The following is an 11,510-nucleotide window of genomic DNA, read 5'->3' as shown; positions in this document are numbered from 1 at the left end:
CAAGATGAAAGCATGGCTCATCCTGTCTTGTATCAATGGTTCAGTCTGTTACTGGTGGTTTAATGGTGTGGGGGATATTTTCTTGACACACTTTGGGCCCCTTAGTATCAACTGAGAATCATTTAGCCCATCTGAGTGTTGTTGCTGACCTTGTCCATTCCTTTATTACTGCATGGCTGCTCTGAGCAGGATAACACACCATCTCACAAAGCTCAAATCAGCTTTTTGATTCCTATTTGTGGTTTAAGTTGCAATGACTAATATGCATCCATATGCATTTTAGAACCAAGTTCATGAAGTTGTAGGAGTTGTGAAATAATAAGTGGATGTAGCCTCCGTAAATCACCACCTTATTGTGGTGAAGGGGTTTGTGTCCCAGTGATCCCAGGAGCAATGTTGTCCAGGGCCTTTGCCCCATGTTAGGGTCTCCCATGGCAAATTGGTCCTAAGTGAGGATCCAGACAAAGAGTGATTCCAATGACCCCCATGAAAAATGCATCAAGGGTACAGTTTACCCTGCACGGAATAGGGTTATGTTGGGGATTATTTTCTACTCAATGAATAAAATGACAAATGTTTAAAAGTAAACTCCAGTAAATTAATTAATAAATAGTGGCTGAACCAAATAATAAACAATTAAATAATACATTAGACAGAGAGCAACAGAAAGATAGTGTCAGACCAACTTCACAGCCTTTGGGAGATATGTTTATCTTATTTATGACCTTCTTGGTCTGGCTCCAGATGAGTGAAAGAAAATGGATTGATGGACTGTCATTGATATATCAGGTGTTTATTTAATACAACCAATAAATTGAACAAAAGTGGCATTACTCAGACAGGACGTGGTGGATATGATGCAGCAGGACTGTGTATTTAGGACTGACCAAAAATAAAGTGCACTGCTCATTGACATATGAACATAGGATCATCTCAACTTGTACCATGGCGGGGCTCAATGATGTGTGAGTGAGGAATAATCTATAGCAGGTTTCTTTCACAAGAAATATTTGTTATAGCACCAAACTTGTGTTTTGGGAGGCAAAATGTTAAGTGTTTTAAAAAATGGCCACTTGGTGGTAAAACTGCATATTTTAGAGAGTAAATGACAAATCTGGAAAAGGCTTGCTTTTCCAGATTTGTCTCGCTGTTCTCTGCATCTGTAACTCAAATAGCTGAGATTTTCAAGCTTTCAACAGCTTTTAGCTCAAGGTGGCATAGAGGTGCGAGGGTACGAATATGCTAATCCTTTTTTTCATTTGACTGTCTTTACACTGCATGTGTTTCAGCACCTCACCATGTCTATATTTCAAGTTAACACTTCATATTAATGTAAGACAGGTCTGCACAGCCACTGCTGCTTTTGCACAACTTTTCACTGGCTGTAAATCTAATACACAGACATGGAACGTATTGTAAACACAGGACATCTGCAGAAAAAAAGCCTCTAATTTTGCTGCCCTATGAAGCTTCAGAGTTTCATCAAGCTGTTTCCCTCCACATCCTTCAATATCTCCTTCTTCCTGTCAGAAAACACACACAAACAGAAATGAAGGACTTCAAGCATGAATCTTCTCTGCTGCAAATGCCTAATTGGAAAACTGGGTTTTCAAGCACACTCTTGTCTCTCAGACATCAAACAGATTTTTTTTACTTGATCATTTCCTGCTGTCTTCCTCCCTCATCCAGTGATTTTGTCAGCACTTTTATACTTCATGGATGTAACTTTATCTTATAATGTATTTTTATTATCCTCAAACATTTTTGAGAAACAATATCATTATTTGTTGTCTCTTCTTGATGGCTAGTACTGGTTTGTTGCTTGAAATACTGCATACTGTTGACTAAGATAAATAATGATAAACATAAAATGTCACAATTTATTTTCACTAGAATTCATTTATCCTCCCAGATTCTCCACATCGTCTGTGGTCTCTGGCAGGGTGACCACACATCTCAGGCAACAGTGTCACCAGTGCTCTATACAGCATTGACATCACACCTGCAACAAAGTCAACATATTTTTTGTTTTCAGATAGCAAAAGATATGTTAAATATTTTATATTTTGACTTTCTCTATTGTTTTAGATACCTAAATAGGTAACAGGAATTGTTTTACTCGGCTGAAAATTCAGTACCATGTGATCATGTAAAAATCTATATAAACACCATACTTACATGATATGAAGAAACCACAATCTTCTGATCTGAGATGCACATTAAGTTGAACTTGACAATCACTTTTCACAGCATAATAAAAAGAGCAAATCACACCTCAGAGTTGCTGGATACATCTCTGTGTTTGCAAAGTTGACATGATGACAGGAGAATGAAAATACAGTTCAAGCAGAAGCATTTTCCCCACTAAGAACTTACATCTATTGTAATGCTTCTGAAATGATTTCAATCATCTTTCAACACTGTCAGCTGTACCTACAAGTAGATACAAAGGGGACTACAAGGCATTCCATTTTAGGTTTTCCTTAAGCCACTAACTAAATAAAAGAGAAATTAGAAGGATTTAGATTTTCAGATTTTACAGGAGCCTCACAAAAAAAAGAAAAAGAAAATACTATAAATATTTATATTGAGTGTCAAACACATTCCTGATCATCTACATTTGAGATCTGCAGCTTCTTATTTTAATTTGTTGAATTGCAGTTATGCACCGGGTATGCTGTCTGTGATATTCTGCATTTAAACTCTTGCTATGACGGGTATCTCTGTGCTATTGTATAATGTGTGATTGTAGGGTCTTTACCTTACAATATAAAATGATTTGAGTTGACTGTTGTTTTGATTTGGCGCTATATAAATAAAATTAAAATTGAAATCTCTGAATTAATGTTTTTTTTTTCCTGAATAAATGTTACATGCACAGTTTGTTGGCTTTGCAGCTTATGGTGCAGCATCTGTAATGGCCAATAGAGAGGAGCAGCCACACTCCCTATGTGGAAACATCAACCCTGACCTGACTGTCATTCACTGCATCATTCACAACTGGAACCTGTGGTACATGATGCTGAAAAATACATTACAGAGCCAAGTCATTTTCACATATTTATTAAATCTCAGACTCCAAGAGTCTGCTTTTGATTTCAGTAAATGGAACAGGGTCCTTCCTTGTTAAATCTCCAGAGTCCTGCACATCTTAAACAGTAAGATGTGCAGCACAATGCGCTGCAAATCACAATTTGCAGAAAAGCAAAACAGAATGTTATCTTTGGAACTACTGTAGCAGTATATTTATTTCTTTTTAAAGTGACATTTGTGCTGTTGCATTTTGTCTTTATTTCATAGTAAATGTTGAAGATAGATGCCACAGGTGACCAAATAGTGCTAAGTAGGAGGGAATCAAATTCTGGTATGTTAAACTGTAAACTGTTGCAAGTGTCTGAAGAGGAAAAGACAAGACTGGAAATATTTCATTTTTAAAAATAAATTGCAATATTACAGTAAGCACGGTGATACATTTTTAAGGTCAGAACGTGATTAATTAAAGTTCATAAACAGAAGCATGGGACTGTGGTCCCCAAATTATTTTCATGAAAAAAAAACAAACACCCTTAACAACAGGTGCATTAGAGGGACAACAATGAGACAAAACAGGAATGGTTTTACAGATGGAGCACCCTGACATTTTTTTCTGACTTTTTCGCTAGTTTTGCATTTGGCTAGGATCATTGTCTGTACTGGTAGCATGAGACGATGCCTGGACCCTACAAATGTTGCACAGGTAGTCCAACTCCTCCGGGATGGCACATCAACACGCACCATTGCCAGAAGGTTTGTTGTGTCTCCCAGTACAGTCCCAAGAGCATGGAGGAGATTCCAGGAGACAGGCAGTTACTCTAGGAGAGCTGGACAGGGCCGTAGAAGGTCTTTAACCCATCAGCAGGACTGTTAGCTGCTCCTTTGTGCAATGAGGAACAGCAGGAGCACTGCCAGAGCCCTACAAAATGACCTCCAAAAAGACCACTGGTGTGAATGTCTCTGAATAAACAATCAGAAACAGACCGGATGAGGGTGACCCGAAGGCCCGACGTCCTCTAGTGTGCCCTTTGCTCACTTCCTGGCACCATGGAACCCGATTGGCATTTGCCATAGAATACCTGCGCACATGTGACAGACGTGAATGGGTCTGGAGAAGCCATGGAGAACATTATGCTGCATGCAACAATGTTCTGCTTGACTGGTTTGTGGGTGAATGGGGAGATATATCCATGGAGGAACACACAGACTTCTACAGGCTAGGCAACAGCACCCTGACTGCCATTAGGTGTCAAGATGAAATCCTTGGACCCATTGTCAGACCCTACACTGGTGCAGTGGGTCCTGGGTTCCTCTTGGTGCACGATAATACCCAGCCTCATTTGGCGAGAGTATGCTGTTCCTGGAGGATGAAGTAATTGATACCACTAATTGGCCCCCCACATTCACCTAAATTCAATAGAACTCCTCTGGGACATTGTGTTTTGGTCCATCAGATGACGTCAGGTTGTACTCAGACTTTCCAGGAGCTCAGTGATGCCCTGGTTCAGATCTGGAAGGACATCCCCCAGGACACCATCCATTGTCTCATTAAGAGCATGTCCCATTGTTTCCAGGCATGCCCACAAGCACGTGGGAGCCATACAATCTACTGAGTAGCATTTTGAGTTGCTGCAATGAAATTTTGGCAAAATGGAGTAGTATATTAATATGTGGTCAAATTGATTTGTTGGTGAAAAAAAAAATTTGTTGTTATTGGTGCACAAAAAAAACTGACAGCCACAAAAGCTCCAATTAAAAATCCACATGCCAGGGAAACCTGATTCAGGTCAGCAAGCCGGGATTTCTCACAAACCAATGAAAACTAGTTGGGAAGAAATTCCAAGAACTACAAAGATTAACGCTGCTTTTCTTTGGGATTTCACGATTACCACAGCAATGAATAAGTAACTAAGTGAAACCCCAAAAATACCAACTAAAATGTTTTACAACAATAAAAAGGGGGCAGTGTTAGAAAGTTTAGACACAGCAAAGCCTTTCTTTTCTCAGCAGAACTTTTTTGACACTGCTAAAAGCAGTCACTGGGGAAAAAGGATTTCCTAGAAAACTCTCATGGTAACATATCTTGCTCGTGTTGTCTTTAGCTGCAGGACAGCTTGGTTCATGTTTCACAGTTACACAAAATCACATGAATATTACATGTGATTTATGTGATAGAGTGAGTTTCCTCTCAAGCAGTCAAAACGTGAGTTAGTCTAATGCAAAAGCAAATCAAGAGATCAATTAAAAAAATTGTAAAGTGAATTTACTGATAATTGACCTGCCTCATACTTCAGATTAAAAACACTGTTGGGAATAGGACAAAAATGCCTCTGAAACAATAGTGCTGTGGTTTTTATCAAACACCCATCTGCTTTCACATGCTACCAGCTGGGTTGCGTTAGAAATCCACTGCCAGTCAAATTAATCACATTTGCTTTGGCTTTTGCTCCATTCCACTGCAAATCTCTCACAGCAGCTGAAAGATCCAGACCGTTCCGTGGCTGGAGAATGGTCACGTCCCGCACCTTGACCTCACTCCAGCCACATTCCTCCTTGAGGCCCTAAGATACAGGACTCCAACACCAGTGTTCCAGAGAGTGCCCTAAAAACCAACTCCAACAGGTACAAAAGCAAAAACTGTCAATGGAAATGAACTGAGTGTGGCAATCCTCCTCTGGAAAGGCCCAAAGTTTCCTACATGCACGATGAGTTTGTCTATGTCTGCCATCTGTGGTGATTATCTGAAGTGTCATAAAATGCTGGGTCTCTCTTCAAGCAGCTCCACTCTGAGGATGTCTAAGAAGAGCTGCCTTTTTAAAAAGACGGGGGTGGGGGGGGTGTTGCTTTTTTATTGTTGTCATTAAATGTGCAGCATTATGAGACTTTCTGTGCCTGTGATTTATGGTCTGCAGGGGCAGATTTTGCTCCTTTAGCCTCCATCCTTTTTTTAATCAGTAAGAGAAGTTTTTGACCTGCTCTTGTTTGTTAGAGCCTTTTCAAATGAACTGAGTTCATAAGTCTTTAAAGAATTACATCTGTGGTATAAAAAATTTCTTATGAAGTTCACAAAGACTCTCTGGTCTCCCAAGTTATCTGACAGGGAGGAATGAACTCTTGTATAAGCATTCATAATCTCCTGAGGATGACCAAACAAAACATTTTGGAAACAAAAGTACTGCTGTCTTTCAGGTTTCTGTGTTTTTATTTGTCAGAAAAGTAGAAAGGGATACAATAGGTTTTTCAGTCAGTAACATTCAGTACTGTCATCGTGTGATCATCATCATCATCATGAATCATGACCCTGCACTTTTTCTCATTTAATGTTTTCATATTATTTCATTTTAGTTTGTCTCTTTTATATTCATACTATACGTAATACTTACAAAGTTATTACCTGATATAGGACTCCAGCTCCTCAGCAGTTTTTCATTTCATAATGCAGCACATGTAGTCAGTGAATGACAGATCTGCACTGCAGACGCAGAGAGTCCTGAACTGGAGCTATCCTTTTTTAATAAGTGCACAATATGGTTTGGTATTGTCTTGCTGAAAGATAAGATAGTAACTGAAAAAGGCCTTGTGTCATTTACCACTTATGGCATCTTCACATATGAGCAAATTATTCATGGTACTAATGCAATCCTACGCCATCAGAAGTGGCTGTGCTAACAACAAGGCCTCTCTCCTCTTGATTCCACTTGACATGCTAATTATGATTTCCATGAAGAACTTAAGATTTTTCAGTGAAGTGGAAAACTGAGTCCATGCAGTGATTTTGTGTCAGTGATGCAGAGTCATGAATAGTCAATATATAATGCACATCCTGTTTTATCATTTTATTTTTAAATTGTTGAACTCCAGTCCATTTTTACTCCTGAAATATTCAGACTCAGCTCTTTCGTATAGTTTTCATGTTACAAATAAACCTGAAAACTATTTTAAAAATGAAACTTTTTTTTTTTTCACAAACTACAACCTCAGAAAAGAGGCTTTATTAGGTAAGTTTTTACTGGATTCTGAAATCAAAATTTTGGGTTATTATCTCAAAAAAAAAAAAAAAGTTTTTATATATAAAACTTCCGAGTTAGGTTTCACAGAATTCAGATTTAATCAGAAGTGTGAGTCAGTAATTTGAAATTTTGAGATGATAACCCTCAACTTTGCTGTGCCCAGCAAGTGGCAGAAACAAACTTCCATAAGAATGTATTTTGGTGGTTCTTGAAGTTCTGTCCACCACACTAACCAGAAAATTTGTTTGATGATCTGAAACAGTTAAGTGTGAGATATGCAATATAAAAATAATAAATCGGAAAGAGGCAAAAACTTTTTCACAGCACTGTATTCAAAAGTAATACCTTTAAAGCACTTCTCACAAAATCATCTTTTCAAAGATGCTTAATAGTCACTTTTATCTTAACTCGGTACAAAGAATTAATCAGCTGACATCATCTGTTTCGCTTTTCCTTTAATTAAGTTATGCTGTGCATGAAGGATTTTAATATTCATTGTGCAGATAAAATGTCCTCCACCGAGGGTCGGTCTATTGGACTCTGGCAGTGGTGAGAGAACAGCACCTTCCCATGCTCATCCAAAACAAAGTTGCCTCCCAGCTGAAACAAATGAGAAGGGGAGAGGACAGTAACAAGGAATTATTCATGAATCTTAAAATTCTTTCTTTGCGGCAGAAATTTGGTAAATTTCTGTATCACTGATTAAAATTCATAGCTAGATAAATAGATGCCTTGCACAAAATGCCCGGATTGCATTCTGATGTCTTTAGGTTTAACCTGAAACATGTCGTCTTGAATCCATGGAAGCTCTTGTGGAAACTCCATATCATTTGCTACATATTCAGAGTAGATCAGCATGTTACTGAAGTTTAACACTTTCTTCAGAGATGCTCCCAGGCCAAATGCACCATAGATCTGCAATAACCAACAATGAGTTCATTTATTTATTAATCAAAGTCTGAAGCGTGTATTCTGTAGTTGTGCTGCCTGATGTTGACCCCTGACCTTTCTTTCGGGATCCAGCAGCATGTCGTATTGGCAGCCTGTTTGCTGTAGCCAGTGTGAGGCTCCCTCCTGGCAGCCAAATGAAACGACCACCACTTGTACTGAGTTTGCATCCAGAGAACTCTGCAAAGCAATGTCATAAGTAAATGTATAACTATGTAGATTTTATACACTGGAATTGGAAGGTATTCTTTTACTGCACTGGTAGTGTGTTTGGGATCATGGTCATGGTGAAAATTGAAGCTGTTGCCAATCAGATTCTTTCCAGCTGGTGTTGCATGGTGGACCAAAATCTGATGGTACTTTTCTGCATTCGTAATTCCAGCAATTTGGAAACTCTTTTCAACACCACACTGGCTGAAATGCAGCCTAATAGGTTTTTAGGCCAGATACTTGTTTTGTCCATTTGTCCAGTTTCCTCAAATTTTTTAAGGATACTCTGCACACCATGCCAAGATATACAGAGTTTTCAGCTAATAGCTCTTTGGGAATCATCTTGTTGGTCCAAAATTATTATATGCCTGTCAAACTGTTAACTACAGAGACTCAACTAAGCAAAGAGGAACAAATTATGTTGCCGTAATGGGCTGCTAATAAAAAAATGTCTAAAGATACAATTTAAAATTGGTTCTTGCTAAATTGTTATGGGCAGATGCAGCACCGGTTCATGCTTTGAGTTAGGTTCTTTTTGTATGCTTGAATGATTCATAGGTCAGAGTTAAGTGGCTTAAAAAAGCCAAAAAACATTCCTCTGAAAATGGTCAGGTACAAGGACTGGACTGAAAATGAATGAAGAAGCAGCCAATGTCCAAAGAAAAGCTTTGAAAGGCCTTCAGAAAGCCTGGAGAACGGGGTGCCTGGGTGGCTTAGTGGTGAAGCCAGGGACCACATACAAATCCTGCGTTGCGGCGCGGGTTCGCGTCTCGACCTGTCGCCAATTTGCCCGCGTGTCTTCCCCTGTATCTTTCCCCCATTTCCTGTCTCTCTCCACTGTCGATAAGAAAGCTGCTGTGGCTAAAAATGCGCAAAAAAAACAGAAAGCCTGGAGAACTGCTGCTCAAGACTACTTTTAAAAAATACGAGAAATTCCTTGGAAGGAAAATATAAAGAAATGAGGTGTGGCTCAAGTTGCACAGTACTCTAATTTGATTTTAATTTTTTTCCTGACAGATTGCTTTCTGCAAAATCTAAACATCAATAGCACCACAAGAGAAGCATAGTCAGAAAAGATATGTTACTGCAGTGACAGTTAGTCATTTTTGGATGAATGTAACATAATGTGTGATATTTACTTGATTCTTCTGCAGATCTTTTATATGTAGACGGCAGAGCAGACAGGAGAATTGACGGATTAACACCAGCATTATCTTCTTGCCTCTCCCAAGATATTTCTCCAATGTTACTGTTCTGTCAAACACAAACCCTCAGTGAAATATAAAAGCACAAAGCAGACTGCACCAGCAACACACAAACACTGACAGATATGAGTTATGTTTTTTAATACGTATAGGGGCATTAAGGACTTTAATCAAACCCACTCTCCAGTTCTGGCATCAATGAGTGACGTATCTGGTGAAATACATTTTGATTGATGGTCGACATTGTGTATTTTCGGACTCAGTTGTAACTCATCATCCAAACGCTGTAGAAAGGCATCCCACTGCACCTGTGTTACATTGGCTGCACTCTGTAAATTGACCGTGACGAGAATGCTTTTTTAAAAATGTTTCAAATTTTGAATTATAAGAACTCACTTGTAGCTCTTTAAAGTCCCGAAGAGCATCTCTCAAAGCAGCACAGCTGGGAACATCAAGCAGCATAGCTTTCAGGGGTGATGTCAGTTTATTGAGGCTGTGATTTACTGTACTGTACTTTGTGAATCAGTGAGTGGACGCACAAGAAGGTTTATTTGATTTGGCCTTTGCCATGTAATCCTCTAATCTATATGATAATAGGTATATATCGACACATCTAAAATCAACTTTTTCCTCTTACTTTTTATTTTTTCTCCATAGATCTTCTGCATCCTTTTTCCTTTTAACAGAGAGGCTGTGAAACAGAAAAAAAGAACTTGAATTATATGACTTTTCAGTGTATATCTTAAGAGAAGCAATAAATAAATAGGTTTTAACAGCAGAGGCTGTTTAGTTAAACTGAAAGTGTGTCTTTAAACCTGTTGTAGAGAGCTGCACCAACTTCTATCAGACCTAGCAGTGATTGTTTTCGCTCTATACGGACTTTCTGCCTGATGAATTCCTGGCATGAACCTGTGTAACACAAAGTACATGAAGTTAGCAGCTAACAGTCTGTTTCAGCTGATTCTTTATGTCTAATGATTGACAGGCTTCTTGCAGCACCCGCTCGTGCTGCGACCACATATCCCCTGACAACTGCTCCCTGCAGGTCTATTTTTAAGTACACTTGTGTGGACTTGCAAACTGCGACCTACCTTCCCTGCTCTCCTTCTCAGCGAGGTCCAGCAGAGCTTTCCCTTTTTCAACAAAAGATGAGAGAGCTTTTGCACAAGAAACTGCCGTTGGGTCAACTGGTTCAGCCATTTTCTGCTTGAACGTGGATCTGTTTCACTTTTGTGAGATCTGCAACTTCTTATCAGGAACCGCAGCGACATCTGTCTCTGCTTTCTTTCAAAGTCCAGTCTGGCCAAGTTTAGAACCAAAAGATTTTCTGCTGAAGCTCAGTTTAAAGGGACATTTCACTGATTTGACACAAGCTTGTTTACAGGTTCTAAATGATTTCAAACAAAAAGCATTTGCTCAAAACTGAAACCCTACCAATAAAAAGGTGATTGGAAGCTGGGAAAGAGGAGAGAAAATTCACGTAGTCTGCCATCCAACTCAATTTCTCCTTTAGTTATGCTATAACTGGTGACTGATTTTGCCACAGTATTTTCATTTAGTATTTAAATGAATGATGAATTTCTCACGGGATTGCAAAGTATGTTAATGCTAATATGAGAGAATTTATTAGCTGGATATACAGTTAGGCCCATAAGTATTTGGACAAGGGAAAAAAATTTGTAATTTGTGTACACCGCCACAGTGGATTTTAAATCAAGCAATCAAGATGTGACTGAGTGTGCAAACTTTAAGGCATCATTAGCTGAAAACCCAAATAAATCTTTCAGAGAGGGAGAAAAACTTTAATAGAGACTGAATCAACAATCTGGTAAATTCTTAAAGAGAAGAAATGCACTGGCCAGCTTAGCTATATAAAATTGAAATTGTTATTATATGAGGTATTTTCTAATTCTGTTGTCAAGTTTTATAATGATCAGCCAGGAGAATTTCATGGCCATAAGCTGTGGAACTTGGTCTCACAAAATTGTCATTGCAGAAAAAAAGGGTAGCAGGAAAAACTCCTGATTGTTAATCAAGTGCACGAAACTGTTTACCTATAACCGGAGTTTGGGGTACTAAAATGAACCTACCTTTAAATGTCTAT

The 11,510-nt window shown here is 38.7% G+C and overlaps 1 protein-coding gene and 1 pseudogene across 1 annotated transcript; both read right to left on the bottom strand.

Moving 5' to 3' along the window:
* Positions 1-4,581: 4,581 nt before the first annotated feature.
* On the bottom strand, positions 4,582-5,761 carry LOC115772757 (solute carrier family 22 member 2-like; annotated as a pseudogene).
* Positions 5,762-7,442: 1,681 nt separating this feature from the next.
* LOC115772156 (uncharacterized) lies at positions 7,443-10,652 on the bottom strand. Its single transcript, XM_030718140.1, has 9 exons — positions 10,498-10,652; positions 10,222-10,315; positions 10,044-10,097; positions 9,803-9,848; positions 9,587-9,714; positions 9,341-9,455; positions 8,049-8,171; positions 7,821-7,958; positions 7,443-7,643 (listed from the first exon to the last, which is right to left on the bottom strand). The coding sequence occupies exons 1-9, from the start codon at positions 10,604-10,606 to the stop codon at positions 7,536-7,538; spliced, it is 915 nt and encodes a 304-aa protein (XP_030574000.1). The 5' UTR covers positions 10,607-10,652; the 3' UTR covers positions 7,443-7,535.
* Between the last annotated feature and the right edge of the window lie 858 nt (positions 10,653-11,510).

This window comes from Archocentrus centrarchus, chromosome 22 (assembly GCF_007364275.1).
Source record: "Archocentrus centrarchus isolate MPI-CPG fArcCen1 chromosome 22, fArcCen1, whole genome shotgun sequence".
NCBI lineage: Eukaryota > Metazoa > Chordata > Actinopteri > Cichliformes > Cichlidae > Archocentrus > Archocentrus centrarchus.
This window is presented reverse-complemented; position numbering and strand designations above follow the sequence as displayed.